General features: G+C 37.8%; 1 protein-coding gene across 1 annotated transcript in view; it reads left to right on the forward strand.

The window, feature by feature from the left end:
• Nucleotides 1-6,648: 6,648 nt before the first annotated feature.
• THOC2 (THO complex 2) overlaps nt 6,649-19,698 on the forward strand; it is a 55,446-nt gene continuing 42,396 nt past the window's right edge. The window contains 5 exon segments of the mRNA XM_037407668.1: nt 6,649-6,795; nt 13,682-13,740; nt 15,959-16,050; nt 17,232-17,283; nt 19,309-19,379. Coding sequence (XP_037263565.1) covers nt 6,734-6,795; nt 13,682-13,740; nt 15,959-16,050; nt 17,232-17,283; nt 19,309-19,379 — 336 coding nt within the window. The 5' untranslated portion in view covers nt 6,649-6,733.

Below are 19,698 nucleotides of genomic sequence, written 5' to 3' on the forward strand. Positions count from 1 at the left end.
TGACAATCACTATCTGAGAATGTTTCTCCTTTCAGTTGTCCAGCTGAATAGAAACAGCTGGTATTAGCTAATGTTTAAGATTCTTACTTTTCTAAACAGCATTTACCAAATGGGAATAATCTGGAAAATGTGGAAGCATGCCTTCTTTGTACCCTTTTTCTTCTGCATGCAAGTTTAGGAAATGTGCCCAGAAAAAGAACAGGAAAAATTGCCAAACAATGACTGATGTAAAAGAAAATATCAGGAATTTAGACCAATTAATTCTTACATGGACATGACATAAAAGCCAAGTAATAAAGGACATTTTATTCCAAAGAGTCATTCTTAAACGTCTATGCAAGAAAAGTAAAGGACTGGGTTGTTTACCCCTCAGAGCACATAATAAAGTTGTGCCTTGTCACACAAATTCATGGAGTGGGTAGATACAGAGGAAATGAGCTGCTGGACATTTTATTTCTTCTGCTTTTGTACATTTCCAGCTCTCCTAATTGGCGTCTCTAGTATTTATTTAGAAAATCAAGAATAAATACTTTTTATAAGATTAAATTAACACTGAATTTTTTCCTAGCTGTGTATTTGTTGGATAATATACTACACTCTTCAAAACCTTGTATTTGTTGTTAAGCTAAATACCTTCCTGCTGCTGTCCAGCGGTTACCACAGTGCCTAACACAGGCATTTTCTTTAATGTAGTTAGGAAAAAAACACTCAGATTGCTTCTTTATTCAGGCATGAAGGACAGTAGGTGACTTAAGGCTGCAGTGTGACATATCATGCCTTTGCACTCATCATAATTTTTCCTTTTTTTCAAGATTTTATTTTTATTCCAATATTTAGAAAGGTAAGTGTCAACTTCTAGAAATAACAGAAGGAAACAACCATCCTAGTTTTTAACAAGGGTCTCTGGCTCTTCTATAGGAATCTTAGGATGCCCATGACACTTCTACTAGCACACAAAAGCCTCATAAACTATAAACGCTGTTTTATAGGACTAAGAGATAGATCTTACTTTTTAACCTAGGAATTCCCCACAATTCAGCAAAAGCAGGTAGTTTTAAGAAAGATATCCACCACATAAGCAAGGATAAGACAAAGCTAAATAAAGTTTTGTAGTCTAGGAGTGAAGACTACTCTGTCAATAATATATTAATCTGAAGAGGAACTGGTACATACTTACTTTCAAAATATCTTGCTTTTCCTGTGTTAATTTATTAAAATATATGAGTCTCTATGTTTTAGAGGTAATATATCATGTATCTTTACTAAGTAGAGCTTATTTTATATAAATCCTATCACGAAACGCTTTCTATAGTGCTATAGAAACATTGTGGAATCAGACTCTTCTTAGGGCAGACACAGGTTGCAGGAAGGAAAATTCCTTGACTTAAGTCTGCTCAACGAAAAAACGCTTCAGTGTTCAAACACCGGGACAGAGAAGCCACATCCTTGAAAGTATTCACAGTGCTGTGAGATAAGGTACTGAGCAACCTGAACTGAACTTTTTAGGGCCTGCCTCAAGCAGGGCTTTGGAGCAGTGGCCACCAGAAGTCCCTTTTGGCCTAAAGGTATTCTATGATTCTTTGACTGTAGAAGTGATATTTATAGAATACAAATGGCTGACATAAATATGTATATTTTCATACATAATAGCTAACAGGAAATGTCTAATAGCTAAACTGTCTGCAAGAGGATATCTAAAATGCATTTCAGCCAAGTGCTAAATAACTTCATTTAGGTCCTTTATAACCTGTGTCTGTTTTATATTTATCTTAAACTGTGTCAGTAAAGGTAATGGAAAAATGGCAAGCAAACTGTGTCTAGGACAAATATATCTCTAAAACTCAAGTATATTTAATTCATAGTTATACTTTTATATATGCTTTTCATTCTTTTTTTTGTTATGCTGTAGTTCTAAAAATGAAATTGGAAATATATAGTGCTTCATTTGATGATCATTTCTGTGGAAAGACTTCACTTCATGTGGACTTACAAGAAAACTCTTTCATTACCTATGCTTGTTTAGTATTTTTAATTATTTTTGTTAAAAACCTGAAAAGAATAACTTGGAAGAGAGAACTGCAATGGGTTGAAAAGTGTAAATAATTCCGAGCTACAAATCCATATATTTACACATATAAAATGTAATATATTAGGACATGACTTTGCAAACCTTTATATAAGAGGAAAACTTTACTTATATCTAGTTTGTACAAGTCTTGGCAGGTAAAATTAGTCACCAGCATAAGTGTTTATAAGAACAGGATCTAAATGGATTGTAAATAACTTTAAAATTATCTACCACACAAAAGAATTGCAACTATCGGTGCCCACAGCTAGTGCATTTCATTTACTGTGCAAGTTGTACCATTCACAATTTCACTATAGCATTTAGTATAAATGAAACGTATAGACAATACAGAAAATGTAGTAATGCTGACTTGGTAAATTGTTTAACAATAATTGGCTGTACTTTAATCCCAGGCCTAATTATTCCCTAACTGTTTAAGTATATAATAAGCTATTTAACTAATAGCCCAACCCTTACAACAACAAAATACTCTTTTACTGAGTCACTGTTGATTGGTGGATCTACAACACTTAAAGGTTTTCTAAATTTCTTTTCAGTGACATTCACTTTGGGAAGCTTTAGAAACCATGAAACCACTTAAAACTCTCATCCTTTAAAAGCTGTATCACACTTTAATTATATTTTAAGTGAGTATACTCAGAGTTTCACGTATTCAGGCATATTTGTAGGTACAACGCTGCAGGCGAGTGCCTGTGAAAGAGATGTGCGGAAAGTGGGTAGTTCTGAGATGTGCACTGAAAGCCGTGCAAGCCAGACATCCGACTTACTTCTGCAAAATCTTTCTATGGTCCCAACTGCATTTTTCCACCTTTGAATATCTGCTTTCATGCCATTAATTATTGTTGTTGCTATCTAAAAAGTGAATGTTATAGAATACAACTTTTTTTTATTAGGGCTACATGGCGCTTTCCTGCTGACACAGACTCAGAGCAAAGGCATTTGCTACAAAAATCCACAGACTTTGAAACAGTCAAAATCGGCATTGCACTGTATTGGCACCATACAAAGTCAACATTAAAAAACCAAAACATACAGGATCTTTAGAAAGAAATTCATAGCTCTGGACAAGAGACCAGGTAGACTATTTTTAGTGAAATTACTCCCAATGATAGTCGAGGGATCTAAGCATTTGCAGAGACAGTCAGTATTTCGCAAGAAGGTGCAACACTGAACATTTGTCTCTTTTCTACAACTGAGTAACTTGTCCACTTTAAACCAAAATTCAATTATGTACGCCCATACTTCAGTTTACAATAATTTGTCTCTGTTAGCTTGTTCCATTGTTGAATAACAAAATCAAATTAAAAGTTGGTTTTGCATTTTATAGCTATGACACTGCCATTGTGTTGTTTGTATTAGCATATGAAGACACAAACATCCTGGTCTTATTAATAAAAAGTAACATGAAGTTGCTATATTGACCTGAAATGACTTCTCCTACACTTAGAACTCAAACCCAATGACCTTTGTATTGAAGTGATCTTCTAGTAAGAAACACAACAAGCAAAAGTGCATGCTTCTCAGAGATTTGATAGGTATTATTAGGCTATCCTCAATTAGATTTTCAAATTGTTTCTGTCACATACATTTCTTCATTGAGTGTAATAGCTCCCTTTATCTTCAGCCTGTTCCAGTCTGTTACCAATACACTTCACAAAAGAAGTGGTTTAGTTTCCTTGCATAAACTTGGGATCTAAGCCCTTTTGGTCCTGCAATGACTTGACGGGTTTATTTTTCTGTATTTCTCCATGAGTGTCTTTTCATCCTCATCATGAAGGCAGACTTTCACATGTTCACAATGACACCTTGCATAGCTCTGCACCTACATAAATCCTTGTTCCTAATACCTCTTGCTAGCTTCTTGTTTTCTGTTTATGCATCTCTTAGGCTTATCTTGTAAATACACCGATTGCACTTTCTTGTAATACGTTCTCATGTTATTCCTTAGGCTTGCAGTTCTGTGCCTTTTATCATTCACGTTTTAAATACATTTTTTCCACAAAACTTTTAAAAATAACACTTCATAAATATATTAGGCACTGTTAAACTGAGTTTATCTTTTATCACACTGCATATTATATGCTTGAAATGTATTTGTGTCTTATTTAAAATCTAAGTACTGGAGGCAGAGATTCTGTCTCCTTTATTACTTGTGTTACTGCAGAGTTTAGTGGCTGTAATGGGTCCCTTTATAGTAGGTGTTGTACATACAGATCCAGAACAACAGCATTCTGTACATTATACAGCTTGCACAGGGACTGGCTATGAATAATAATTAAAACAACACTGTTCCCTCTCAGTCAGCAGTTATACGGATTTGCTGAAATTCTACAGACTTTCTGATTGGGGCAATTTTTGAAGCAGAACAACCTTTTTACCCAAAGCCCTTGCAAGACGTATGTTTCTGCTAAACGTGGAAAATACAGCCTGCAGCAGAGAAACCCCAACAGCACTAGCACTGAAATGGGCACAAGTGCACTTAGGCCTCATCTTTTTTTTTAATTATTTTATTTCAAATTCTCAATTTTCTTCGCTTTCATATTTGTGAAATGATTTACACTTCAGTAGAGAAGGGAGCATGTACAAGACTGAGGCGGCTGATGAAGGAAAGACTTGACAGGCAAGAGGAATTTCTGGAAAGACTGAAAACACGTGCTGCCTGGCCAAACAAAGTATTTCTTAACTCATACATCCTGATTAGCAACTGAAGGAAATTAAGAGCAGCTGGGAGAGACTTACGGAGATGAATAACATGTAATAAAAGGGGCACATGTATTAGGAATGATAATCAGAAGACAACACCTACAGAGTTGTTTGTCCTAAGTGTTTATATTCGTAATCAAGAGGATGTACCATCTGCAAAAAGATAGTTTCAAACATATCACATGTATCACTGTACTGTGTACAATGTATGACTGACACTCTGAATTTCTATTGGAGGCTGTACTAGAATAAATAATGTGATATAATCAATTACGTGTACTTGCAGGTTTAGGGTTCAATACTGTACCTTATTTCATAAAAAATTATCTCACAGAGATCTTACATTAGTGTGACCATGTTAAAAATGACCAAGAAAGATTAACGTATAATTAGAGGTGGTTTAAACTTTTCATAGTAATGCTACATAAACCCATTTTTAAACAATTTTTATTAAACAAATTTACTGAATTTACTAAATGCAATTAAATTACCTGATTTAATAAATAACATCATTTATTCAAATGGTATTAACTTGTGAGGGTGCAATGATTTTTTTTAATATTACCTAAATTGCAACTGAAAAACTAATTTGATATTTTATTGGCAAAAATGCTGTGACAAAAGACAAAGAAAATCTGCTTTTTATCTTGAAAGACAAGACCTCAGCTTGCAACGTGGTTCATAAGGGATGCTGAGGTAGTTCATCACCACAGACAGGGGTCTCTGCATTTTAACGGCGAGGGTTGAGGGTTTTGCACTTGCAGACATTTAGAACATGGAACATGTGTGTGCACTGCTCCGCCACGCACTGTTCTGCTTAGCACTTTCCAGCTACGCAGAACTTGAAGAACAAATCAAACACCCTGAAGGACTAGCTGAGGGACACATGAGCTTCATGCACACAACGTTCTGAAAATCATACCAACCAGCTTAGGGCTTTTAGATTCTTTGATTTAAACACTCGCTCAGTGTGTTGGCTCCCAGTTGGTCAGAGTAACGCTGGCCCACGGCAGCTGCTCACAAATGCGTACGAGCCTACACGCTACTTACACGCTGCCTTGCTTTGGGTCATGGTGAATTAGGAGGATGATTACACAGGAAGATTTTCTGTATTTTCAGCTTTGCTTTATTAGAGGGGTGGTGGATCGGGAAAGGCCACGCACCCCCCCACCCCCCCGTTCACTCACACCATTACATGGTGCCGCCGCAGCACTCCGGTGAACAGCGATGCAAAGCACCGCATGGCTTTGGGCAACAGCACAGCTTTTCCCATTGGAAAAGCTGCTTCTTTTAAAACTCTCGCCGTTTTCAAAATGGTGGGGCAGAATTCGGGGAACAGCGATGCAAAGCCCGGCACAGGTTTGGTCAAGGGCAGAGCTTTCCCATTTACAGAGCTCCCTTTAAAACTCTCGCCGTTTTCAAAATGGTGATGCTGGAATCGTGAGCTCAAGATTCGAAAAGCAGCAGAACCATTTTTAACAGCTCGTACCGTCTACGTTCTTCTGATGGAACGGTCACGCAACTCGCGGTGTCACACACGCACCACACGCGTTAACCCACCCAGGCCGCCCAGGCCCGGCCCGCTGGGGCCCTTGCAGGGTGCCTGCAATCAGCCCTGCACAGAGGCGGCGGTGCCGCCAGCTCCGCGCTCCGCCTGCCCCGGCCCGTTACCGGGGCTCCCCCCGCGGCTGCCCTGCCGGGGGACGCTGCCCGGAGCCGCTGGCAGAGGCCGCCTGACGCACCCCGCGGCCCGTACTTAGCGCAGGCGGCGGCCGAGCGGCGCGGGGCGGGGCGGGGCTGCCGCGCAGGCGCCGTGGAGCGGCGCGCCCCGTCTCCCAGGGTACGGCGCGCCCGCGTCCCGTGGTTCCTTGCGGGCCGTGCGTCCCCTCTGACCCGGGCTCGTTGCTCCACCATCCGGGCTCTCGGCGCCATACGGGGAAGATGGCGGCGCTGCTCCCTGCCGAGTGGATAAAGAACTGGGAGAAAGGGGGCAAGAACGAGTTGTGAGTGCGGGGCCTCGGCGTGGGAAGGCGATGGGGCGCCGCCGGCCACCGGCCTGCGGCAGGGTGGAGAGACTTGGGCTTCGCCGCCGAGGGAGGCTGGGGGGGGGGGGGCGGCGGGGAGGTGGGAGCGGGCGGGGAGGGCGCCGCTCGGGGCTGCGTCCTTGTTGCTGGGGCTTGGGGACGGAACCTGGTGGGGCGGGGGGCGCAGGCCGCCTTCCCATCCGGCTCGGCCTCCTCGGGGGTGGCTGACGCCCTCCGCCGAAGCTCGTCCCCCGTCGCTGGGCCTAGCTCTCCTGGCGCCCGTTGCCCGCGCCCTGAGCGCCCCCTTTCTGCCTCCGAGTCATATTTATCGGGTGTCGGGCTCCTCTTTAGCCGCCCCCCCGGGGTAGCACGGAGCCTGAAGCGTTGTTTCGCTGGCTCCGCGATGTTGACCTTTCTGGCAGAGGTCTCGGCCCCCGTTCCCACCTTTATACCTTTTCTGAGGGCACTAGCGCTGTAATCTTTCATTCAGGCAAGGTAGGATCAGCTAGTTGTTCCTATTTATCCTGCGAGGTAACCTTTGTGCACTCAGGGGGCTGTTTGCAGCTTCCCAGATCAATGCAGGTGTGCTAGGAGCTTTCCCCTTCAGGGCCTTCTGTGTATGTGTTTTAAGCAGTCTTAACTTGGCAGATTCACTATGCTGTGTTTCAGGAGTGCATCTGTTCAGGGGGTTGTTAACCAGTTTGTCCATTTCATGTTACTGTATTAGTTTGGGCAAGGGCATCCTGTGTACTAACTATATGTATTTGAATGCTGTTATTTTGATGCCTTCACGCACTTGTCTTTTTTTTTGTTTTAACCAAAAAAACACTACAGTTCCAAATAGGGGTGTTTGGGGGATTACTTGGAGAAACGCTCTTTGATATTCATGCTTTCTGTTATTTTCTTTTGTTCATCTGTTTTAAAACGTTGTGCAGGTGTGGTAATGGTGTGCATTCAGTGCATGAAGAAAAAGGTCGTGGGGTAGAGAACAGAGAACATAGAGGCTCCCTGCATGAAGCACTGTTCTCCCCAGACCCTCCATTTTGTAGTGAAGGCCCCCCCCTTTTATAGCCATGTCATTTTTGGCTTTGAATTGTGCTAGAACTATTGTTACTTTAGCGTGTAAGATCAACGTGTTTTGATGTTAATGATAAAAGGCCAATGAAATGTCTTCAGTACCTGCATTTCCAACAGAAATAAAAGTGTTCAGGAGCCCCTGAACAATGCTGAGGTTTGCATTGCTTTTTTAATCTACTGCTTAGGATTTTATGGCAGTAGCTGAATTTGCACCCATGGCAGTATTTATGCAATAAACACAGATACCTTTTTATTGAACTTCAGAATTTAGAAATGTTTGTATGAATAGCAAAGAATAAAAAAGGTATACTGATACGTTTGAAAAATGCCTGTATGATTATAATAAAACATCTACTTTTATACATAACATATACATGTGGATGCACTTGCTAGGTTTTCTGTAATAGGTAAGTCATTTTTGCCTGAAGTAGTCACATATGATTATAATTTTTGTAATTTACCCTGTTGCCGTCATTGAGATTGTATGGAGTTCACCATGTATGGAGTGTTCAAGGATAGAAATTCCATAGTTTGATCACATAATGGCAGCTGCATTGTTTGCATTGACTTCTCAGAACCTCTATCTATGTAAGAGGCAAGTTACCTTAGCTTTTGGCCCGAATTGAACCTTTTATGATTCTCACCTTCCCCCAGAGCATAGTTCTTAACTACGATCGGAAGAAAGTGTTGTGGAACCAATAGAACGAAATGATAGGCTAGTTCTTGTATTTGTGGCATTTACACTTCATTTGGAATGCTGCTTAAATGCAGTTCCAGGCATGATTTCAAGAGTGGCTTGCAAAGGAAGCCATACGTTTAGGGGGAAAAAAAGAAATGATTGTGCCTGGATAACAGTTGTCAGTTTTTGCAGTGGTAGATTTGTAAGTATGTGGAGTATACAAACTTACTTTCTAGAAGCAAAAGAATCTGTAGCCACTATCTAGGGAACTTCTTAGGAAACAACTTTTTGGGGGGAATCTTCAGTGTGTAAATTTGCATTTATTTTTCCAGAGCTTCCTATCTACTCTTTTACTGGGGAAAAAAAATTATGATGCTTTCTTTCAAAAATGAAACACATTAAATTTTTTAAGCATTATTTAAAGTAAAAGGGGAATACCTGTAATGATACTTGTTATTTTTGAGCTATTTATCCAATGCAAATATGCCCAGAAGTATAAATTAGGTCTCGGCCTTACATCTAAGACACAATTACAGCCTCAGAGTTTGTGGTTCAAAGTTAAGACAATGCATGATATTGATAAACAAGTTAGAGTAGTGGGAAGGGGAAGGATACTGCAGAGGGACAAACCTGATATTTATAGTAAATACAGGATTTGCAAAAAGTTCAGAAGTTTGGATTTTCTTCTTCTGTGGAAGCCTGGTCTAATAAAGCCCGTGCATTGAAGTCAGAGAAATTCACTCTTATGTAGAGGGCCGTTGTTTTGTTTTTAAATGAAGGGGTGGGCTCATTTGGAGGGAGGCAAATACCAACTTTGTTAAAAAGTGAGGATTATAGGAAAAAAAACCTGAACAAAACGCCTTCATAATTAGCAGAAAGAAAAGCCCAAGATAGTGTTTTGGCACTTACTAGTTACCTAAATAAAAACAGTTTTATGTTTTGGGGGAATGTGAAAGTGTATTGAGAGAAGTAAATGATTTGGGTTTATTTGGTATTTCAGCTTCTACGGTGATTAATATAGGATGCTTAAGGTTATCTCTGTATGTTTGCTTTCCGAGTGGTATGGTGGTGGTCTGCCTATACCTGAAAACATACCAGATCTGTAATATTGCTGTAGTCTGTGGGAGATGATGTTATTGGGGTGGCAAGGAAGGAGAAAAAAAGGAAGAAGTTTGGTTTATGGAGAAAACAAAATATAGGGGTGTTTTAAAGAAATCCTACAAGGAAGTCAGTTTGCAACTGACTGATCTTTTGCTGTGGAAAATAATAAACTTTATTTTTGCTGATGTGATAGTTCATCACGATAAAACAGAAATATCCCAAACCCAGAAAGTAAGGATTTTGTATGTGTCTTAGAGTTTCATGTTAGATAGTAAGGCAACATTGTAGAGCTTGGGTAGCAGTGACCAGTCTGTTCCTAGAAATTGTTCAGAGACCTTGATCAAAACTGTACATGCTTTAAATTTGATTAATTGAACTATTGATTTGTAATAATATCTAACACCGATATGTAAATGTACATCATGATAGCTTCAAGTGCTCTTAGCTGTCAAAACTGTAAATGGGTGAGGATGTGGTCATCTTATCTGTCACTTTGTTTTGTTCAGACCCTCGTCTAAATATAGTTTATTAAATTATGTGTGTTTGTTTTGCTACTCTATATTGTATAGAGATTGAGTTGGGATCTGTGTATGACTGCTTATTATGCTGATCAGTCTAGACTCCTTGTACACCTATTTGTGTGTACTTACACTGTCCTTTGTAGTGGAATTGTGTATTGTTTTGTAGAGTGTCTTCCACAATAAGATGCTGGTCTATGATTGTAGCCCATATGGACATTTATAATATGCATTAAATGGCAAGGACTTAGTATTAGACTGGTACCTTGTTTTGTGATAAACACATTGAGGACCCTTTAATGTAGAAGTAAGGTTTTAATAATATACTTGGCTGGCAGTTTATGCAATATGTTAAGCCTCAGGATAAACTGAAGAAGCTTAACAGTTTGTGAAATTTTGAGACTTGATCTTTCAAGCACCCCTGATAGGTTTGTTACTTCCACGCAGAATGTCAGTGTTGAGTTGAAGGGCTGAGAGTCAGGAAAACAGTTTAGTTGTATTTTTGCCATCCTGACTGCAAAATGCAGTTGACTGTACTTTATCTCAATTAGAGAACTACCCACCCGCATCAGTTAAACTCATATACTTAAGCATATACTTAAATGTTTGCAGGCACATGCACTTTGTGACAATTACTGCCATATACTATGTGTGGGAGTGTAATTGAGGCTGTAGAACATTGCATATGAATTGGGAAACTTGGGTTCAGTTGATGACTCTGCCATGCAAGCTTGTTTGATAGGTGTTCAACACTGCTTCAGGATTTGTTGTTTAAGCAAATCTATCCCATCTTGGTCCAAAACAAATTTAATTTAAAACTTTGGTTTTCAGAGGTGATTCTATAACTTTTTAAAACTATTTTTACTTTCTAGGTTATCCTGGTTTTTTTATTGTATCTTATACGTTTTGCAGTTTTATTTTTGCGTGAAGCGATGTAGGTTTTAGTGGAGTAGGGAAGCTCTCTGTCCTAAGCTTGCAGTAAGGAACTACAAGATTAGAGTAATAAATGTTTCAAATGAACTCTTAATGGACAACAGACAGTTTGAGTCTGTTGAACTGAAAAGTGGACCTGATAAATTTCCATTGTCATGGGCAGTGTTTAAATGAGAAGGTATTGTGTGGCTGTTTTCCCAAGCTGGTTGGTTGTACTGATACAGACGTTTTTATTCTTGTGAACATGAAAGTATTGCGATTTTAATTCTTGATGCTCTCAGTTAATCTCACAGTTTCTTGGTACTGGAAGGGAGGGCTTCTGCCTTCATTCACGAGGACTCTCTTTACTCTGATGCTTATCTGACCTCCTGGTAAGATGCTTCAGCTTGCAAAGTTGGCAGAAGACTTATTTTTTTTTTACCAGTTTTCTGCCAGGTTTGTCAGTTTAACTGATTTAACTGACATGAGGGCTAGAACTCTGTGGCCAAGAAGGGAAGAAGCGTTGGTGAATGTGCATTTCTGCAGCATCAAACCATTAAATCAGGTCAGCTGTACTGCCTGACAGCACCTTCAGAAAAGGTCATCCTCCTTTGGAGTACCTGTATGAAAGAATATAAGCAGAATTATTAATTTAGATCCAAAGAGTAATATCAGAGTCATCTTTTCTGCTACCAAAATTTTCTCATGAAGACTTTCACAAAAAGAAAATTTTTAGGGTTCTTTTTTCCAGTTTAATAGTTCAGGGTTTTTTAATTACAAACATAAAGCAAGTTGTTTTACAGACTAATTTTAAATAAGGTTTCTTGTTACTTTGATCAAACAGATTTGTTTCTTGAAGTAATATGAAGTTGATAGTACTGTTTTGGTATTGCCTGAAAAGGGAATTGGAAGAGGTTAAAACTCTTATGTTGTATTAAGATGTACTTAAGTGAACGCTTCTGTCCAAGTAGACAGGGTTGTTGCTCGTGTAATGTGGTTGATGATACCACCTTATGACACAGGGGTCAAAGTGTGCATCTCAGTAGATAATTTTTTGGAATTGGATGTTTCACTTTGCTGTTACTTGTATACAGAGCTTAGAAATGAGTGCTTATATGGTAACTTATTTATGGAGGAGGAGTAATTAAAATTTAAGAAAATCTGATCGATCAAATTGATACACTGTTTGGGGATAGCTGGGAAAAAAATCTATTGCTGCTTTAAAAAAAGTGCACTTATCATTAATGAAAAATAAATTAAATTACCCATTCCTCTGTTTTTGCCATCTTTGCTCTGGTTAATTCCAAATATTGTGCATTCTCTTCAACAGCATTTAGAACATCTTAGCCATACCATTGCTTTTTGCGGAGCTAGCCCATTTCTGCTGGTTACGTTGTATGTGAAACTGCCCATTTTCCAGTTGTCTTTAAAGGGTGCATATACCTTGTATTTGCTAATTACAATCCTTTGATTGCTGGAACAGCTGTTCAGTCCTGCTAGAGAGGTAATAAACAGCATAGGATGCAAATAGAATGAATGACAGATTGCTACAGAATCCTTTTTTACTGTTTATTTTTGATGATAAGCCTCTAATAATTCTAAACACCTGCCTTACTTGAGAACATGCTTAAGAATTGCTCCCACAGGAAATTGTGGTCTTGCTATCTTATGTAGGAATACGATGTAGCTCTGATACCAGCTTCAGTTTCTGCACATGAAAGACTTTTTGACGAAAAATATGTGAAACTTACGGTTGAAAACTTGAAAGTGTGAAGAAAATTGTTAAGATATTAACTGGCCTATGTTATAATATAGGTAAATCACTACTATTTTTTAAGTACGAAACTGCTTTTGAAACCTCATGCTGAGGTGACTGTGGTGGAGAGGGAAAATCCTTGTAGCTTGGAAGCATCTCCGTTTCTAAGCCATCAGTGTAGTGGAGAGGCCTGCTCTTTAAGCATTTATTTTATAATGCACAGAGCTGTTATTTCATGGAGCCATATGTACAGTATTTAGTGTACTTTTTACATATAGCTAATTTGATTGAGGGAGCCTCAGGAGACAATGTAACATGACAGGTCTTTGCATCCTGTAATGGATTCCCTTAGTGACCGTCTCACCACTGATAAAACACTGCATCAGGAAGTCATGCATGTGTTTTAATGTTAAAATTTTTTACAGGCCAGAGTTTGAAAACTGTGATAGTACTTCCATGAGAAGCATTTCCTTATTGGTTAACAACAGTAGGTTAATGCTAGCGCTTCCATGTTTCCTTTCACATTAAAATTGCCTAGTGTACTCACTTTTCTGTGTGTAAGTATGTGTAATGTTAGGAATAATATTTTTTTGAAGTATATGATATATATGTGTGAGATCTATTGGGAAACTTGTATTTCTTTGCTGTGCAATTTCTGTGAATTAGTGTTTATGAAAGTTAAAATGTAGTCAGCCATTTAAACTACCCAAATTTAAAGTATTTTAGCCAGAACAACAACAAAAAAAGCCTCCAAACATTTTTGTGTGTATGCTAATCTCTATTTTTATGTTTTTAATTTTTTTAATATTTTTTCTGTTTCAGTGTGCAACTATGTCGCACTCTCAGTGAAAACAAAAGCCATGATAGTATGGGTTTCAGAGGTAGGTTGTGCGGGTTTTTTGTGGTTCTTAAAATAAAAAAAAGGTGGTTCTTAAAAAAAGGCCTTGGAAAGAGTTGATCATGGTACATCTGCATGTATCTGGTTGGAATATTCCTGTACGGTGATCATTGATCATTAATACATGCTAAAGATGAATACTACAGATAGTAAGGCAATACAAACATCCACAACTAATTTGTCTTCAGATGTCCAGGTAAGAGATTTCTTAGACAGTAGTTAAGTGGTGGTGGGGTAGTCCATTATTTGGTCTGTGTTGTAGAAAATTCAATTCCTTTTTGCAGACTCAAATACAGTTTTATTCTAAAAGTTATATGTATGAACACTACCGTATGCAAGTGTACTTGTATACTGCAGAAAGTAATTTTTACAGCAATGCCTGAGTTAGAGACTTTCTCCTTTGTTAGTGAACGACACTGCTGTCTTCAAGTTTTAAATTCTCACTTTAAAAAAATCTTTGGTCTTTGCAGAAAGATTAAATTTTTCTTTGCATTGCTGAATCTGTTGGAAGAAAAGCTTCCGTATTACTAAGACCACAAATGTGCTATGCTGTTCAGATGGTGTTTTGAGCTCCTGCTAGAATAGTCATAATGGGCAATTGTAATAGAAGAAAAGAGAAACCAAAATGTTTCAATGTAAATTATAAGTAATACTGTTAAGTACAAAGAACTTACTATTGAACAAAGCTACACCATTATTCCCAAAGTTTTTGAAGAAAGGTCAGCAGATGTTCTCTGTTCTAGATGCAGATGGACAATTGCTATATGCTGTTGCTTGTTTTTTTTTTAAATCTGTCCTTGTCAGGATCTAAAATATCCAGTGGGAATTACTAGATAGATACATGCAGTGGCTATATTGGAGGAATTACTATACAGAAATAGTTTAAGTCCTTCTGGTCATGGAAGAAAACCCTGAAAATACAGATAATTTGGAGTGAGGTACCGAGATGCTGACTGCTAAGAATTTGAGTCCACATGACCCACATCCAGTTCTGAAAACTGCACTGGCTGTTATGCCTTTACGGTTCCAGAAAGGCATTTATTGAGGTCCCATATACCACAAGCTTATGGAGACAGGCCAGGTTTTGGTGGTGTACCTATGTAACAAATACCCCATCATGTGGGGAGCCACTTGCAGAGAGAGACATGTTTGGGGCTATGCTTATAGTTTGTTTGGGTTCATCATAAATTATTAAATTGGGTACTGCACCAAACTGCTTGAATTTGCCTTCAAAATAGTAGAATTATATTTTACATAGCATTGGTGGCTAAACCAATCCTGCTATATTCAGATCTTCAGCAATTAATATTCTTTGCCAAAAGCATTGTGATAGGTAAAATTAACCTATCAATTTAAAAAAGAAATAAATCTACTTTTAATGCAGCTACAGTGCTCTGCAGTCACCAAGTTATCAAGTACCTGCTTTAAGTCATTAAGATCTGTAACTTTTATACCCGTTGTGAATATTGAGTAAACCACATGGTACAAGTGCAAGGTGAAAGTATTGGGTTTGATTATTTTTCACATACTAAAAAAGTATAGCAGCATTGTGGTGTATTCAAGAACAATTCCTTACGAGTTTACCATAGTAGTTTTTGCAACCACTATTTTTAATGTGGCAAGATTTTTTCAAATGCTGTATCTCAGTTTAGTGTTTCAGCTTAATGTAAGCTTTTGTAAAGCAGCATTCTTCAGTTATTGGAGACTTCCCTTAAAAAAAAAAATCCTCATTAAGTATTTTTTTCCAATTACATTTTACTTTCTCCAAGAGAAGTGGTTCTTGAGAGCATATCTGTGTTGAGATACGATTAGGAAAAAGTACTGTAATGTTTCCTGTGTATTGTATTTTTATGTGTATGTATAATATATTTATGTGAATTATGAGTCTTGGCAGTTGGTTTAGGAAAGACAGATTTAACTTAAGCTTTTATGTGCAGAACTGTAGTTTCATTTCATTTTATTGTTATTACATAAACTCCCTAGGGAAAGTGTATTGTCTCTCTTCTATCTGCTTGTGTGAAGTCTTGGATATTGATGCTATATTTAATCTATCAGCAGTAATAAAGTAATCCCAGTCATTGGTAAAAGAAGCATATCCTCTCTACTTGCAGGGTGTCTGAAGTCTATAGGATTATTGTAAACATTGCTCTAAAAGTTACCAAAGATTACCTAACATGTTCCTTAATGTTTTCTTTCAATAGATATCCAACAGGCTTTGTACGAGCTTGCATACCATGTTGTCAGAGGAAACTTGAAGCATGATCAAGCTTCTAATGTTCTTGGTGATGTCATAGTAAGTAGATATTTTTAATAGTTGCATGCTTACCAAATTTCTAGTTTGTTATAAAAATCTGAATGAAAATCAAGTAGGATAGTGTTGAACAGACTTGGTTTTCCATATCTAAAAAGTTGTTGTCCTTGTCAATTTCTTTTTCTTCATTTGTGTGCACTTGAAATATATGTAGTTTGTCAGTGGTTTTTTTTCCCCTACTTTTTGTGGGAAGGAATAGATATATTCATTTTAGGAGAAATTAAATGTTTTTTTAAAAGGCATGTGAAGACTGACATTTTAAATAAATGCTAAAAATAGGTTTCACTAGCTTATGCAGCTTGTCTGTGATGCCACCTACTGGTTTTTATAATTTACGTCTATCTTAGTGTAACAATGTGTGTGTGCCATTTTACTATTGAGAGGTCTTAAGTCCCCTGTCTGCCTTTAAAATAATGCATTAGACTTATTTTAAGAAAAATCTTTTTCAAACAGAAACTACTTTGAATAAATAGAGGAAGTAGGGAAAAGAGTATTTTCTTCTAAACTTCTAAGATTACCAAATGTTAGTGTTCAAAAATAAAGTGAAAAAAATACGCTTTAAAATATTGAAAACAATAGTTTCTTTTTCTTTGTAAGTTAGACTGCTGTTTTGTGTGTAGAACATTACAAAAAATGTTTTGCAGTGATCTATTCTAGGATAACCTTTCTAGGTTTTTAAACTTCTGCATTGGGTTTGAGAGAAGTCAAAGCTGAGGTGCACATGCTATTGGGGTAGCATGTGTTAATGTTTGATCTTTAGTTACTGTAGGAAAATGTAATTTGTTGGCTGCTTGAGAAAGTGTAGCTTCCTCTTTGGGCTGGTGCTGATCTTTACACAGGGAGTTCCGCTTTGGTAGAGAAGTGGAGGCATTTACTGGAGGATTTTGTCCTTCTCCACTAGATACTCTTTTAAATTACATCGAAATGTTATGTTATTTCATTACATATTAATAATTAGTACAGCACTTAACGTTAGTCAATAATTGAGCCTCTGAATTATTAATTAACATAACTTTGTTATTAGTATCAGCAATAATATATATTATTAATTAATGTGAACTTACTTCATAATGAAGTGTTGTTTTGTGTAATGGATTAAGAATTTCCTAAGTGTACACATGTGAATTTGTGTGTTCACTAAGCACGAACTTTTTCCTTTTTAGGAATTCCGGGAAGACATGCCCTCCATCCTAGCTGATGTATTCTGTATATTAGGTAAGTTGGGTTTCCTTCCTTTCAGCATTGCCTCAGATATGGAGAAATACATGCTTACTTCTTCAGGAAACTTCATTAAATCTGTAAAGCATGAGTTCTGTTTACAAAGTATGTGTTGATTCTTCCTCGGTGTATCTGTATCTCAGTTGTTAACGTGTTTTCATTCTGCTTTGTTCTGTTATAGTTTCCAGAAACTTAGCTATTAAAGGCAGTGGAAACTGATCTGTCAAGAATAGTTAAAAGAGCTAGCTTTTAAGAATGTTGGGTGTTAGCTAATGGAACTGGTGACTTAGTGTTGTTATCATTCTTTTAAGTGCTTTAAATCAAAGTTGACGTCCTGGTAGGGACATCCTCTGTTCTGTTCTCAGAATGTGTTCTGTAAATATTTGTATCTGTACTGTCACTCTTAGTGAAATGAAGCTTGTGCTAATTGTCCAGAAATCTAAAGGCAAACAGTATCATTTTCCAAGTCACTGTCTGCCAGCTGAGCAGGTTTTAAAGATATGTACTTATTCTGGTATTAACTTTGGGATTTTTATGTTGTGATGTCTTCATCATGGAGCCTGGTTTGTTCTGTATACTGAAAGAGTGTGGCATCTTCTGTGCTGTGGCTGCCTGTGCAGAGATGCACCTCGTTAAGTTTCCATATGCAGCCTCAGTTCTGTAACATGTAAAAGATTAATTTTGACTTTGTTTTATTCATAATGTTTCGTTCTGTGTACTTCTATCATCTTTTGTAATGATTTGTTTTTATAATGTAGTATTACATCGATACCCTTTTGGTTTTGAGCTGGGTTAGAAAACTTTGATTAGTTGTTTCAACTACTTGAATAACTGAAACTAGTTATTTGTCTGCCTCTTTTTCCATATTTTTTTCCCCCTCCTTCCCTTCAAATTAGTATGTACCAAATGCCATGCCTCCACTAGCAGCAGAGCAATAAATATATGGCTAAGAAGCTATGTTTCAGACTCTGGGACAAAGGACATTTGAAAACTTCTTGCTTGTTTTTAATGAGTTTTCTCTTGACACTTTTTCCCTCTAACCGGTAACTGCTACTGTCGGGACTTTTTTTTCCCCCCCTAATGTCGTCAACTTAGCTAATGTGCTTCAATGTGTGAGAATTTTTATTTACCCACTTTATCCCTTCATCCGCATCCCTAGACTGATTTTTTTTCTGCAGATTCTTTGGCTGAGAGGCTTGGCTGCTAGGGTCCAGACTGATGTGACAAGTCTGCCTCCACTGTCGTCCTCCTGCAGCATTGTTTTTCAGTCTGTTTTGAGGCTGCTTTCTCAAGAGTTTTGTTGTTCATGTTTTCTCTGTGGGTCTAGTCTTTCTGTTGGTTTGTGAGATTTTTTTTTTTTTTGGGTGTGGATGTATTTTTTCATGATGTCTGTTTGCCTTGCATTCTTCTATTGAATTTTGCACTCCTTCTGCAGATCCTTGCTTCCTGTAACATGCTTTTTAAAACTACTTTAGACAGGTGTGCTTCCTTGGCCATTGTTTTATGGCTTGTCTTCTCATAGGAGTGGATTTGTGAATTGCATTTGATAGTTGACAATGCAAAAGAAAAGAATGGAAATCCAGAGTTATAGATAGTAAAAGACTGCAGACCAGGCGGTACATGGTAGTTACTCTGAAGACACGGAGGAAGAGACTAGAACATTACATTAAGGCTAGGATTATTTTCAGCAATTCATACTTCACTTCATGCTTAGTGGTTCTGAATGCTTGCTGTAAGCCTTACTGTGACAGAGAAGGGCAAGAAAGAAATGTTATGGCATTCTTCTGATTTCTGTTTTACCTTTTCAATGAGTTTGGTGGATGTGGCTAAGTTGTCATGAAAATACAACATGGACCTTAAGGTAGATGATTAGGTGGAAAGTGACAAGAAGCTAGACAAGCTGCTTTGTTTGCATTGTGTTCTCAATAGCATTTATCTGAATACTTAGAAAAAGAAGAAACTTAGAAATTCCACAAGTAAATGATTTCTTTTTCCCCTTTTTTTCATCTTCTTTTATACTAGATATTGAGACAAGTTGTTTAGAAGAGAAAAGTAAGAGGGATCATTTTACCCAACTGGTATTAGCCTGTTTGGTAAGTTCCACCTAGAAAGTCTTTTGGTAAAAGTATATGTCAAAATCTGACAAAAATCAGCGAGTTTGAAGCTTGCTTTTTTTTTTTCTTTTGCAAAAAAAGGCTATTAGAATGTTTGAATAAATTCCCAAATAATTTAAGAGTGCATCTTCAAAGTGTTGTGGTAGAGTAATATAGTTGCCTCTTGAATGATTTGAAGAGTTTTGAGGGAACTTAAATTTTTCCCACTGTCAGTTTAACAGAACTTTCGCCTCCACAGTATGTTTTGAGTTGGACTTCTTCTTTATGCAGCCTTCTCTGTCTTTAGAAGTGGCATTTC

This window comes from Falco rusticolus, chromosome 14, assembly GCF_015220075.1.
Source record: "Falco rusticolus isolate bFalRus1 chromosome 14, bFalRus1.pri, whole genome shotgun sequence".
Taxonomy (NCBI): Eukaryota; Metazoa; Chordata; class Aves; order Falconiformes; family Falconidae; genus Falco; species Falco rusticolus.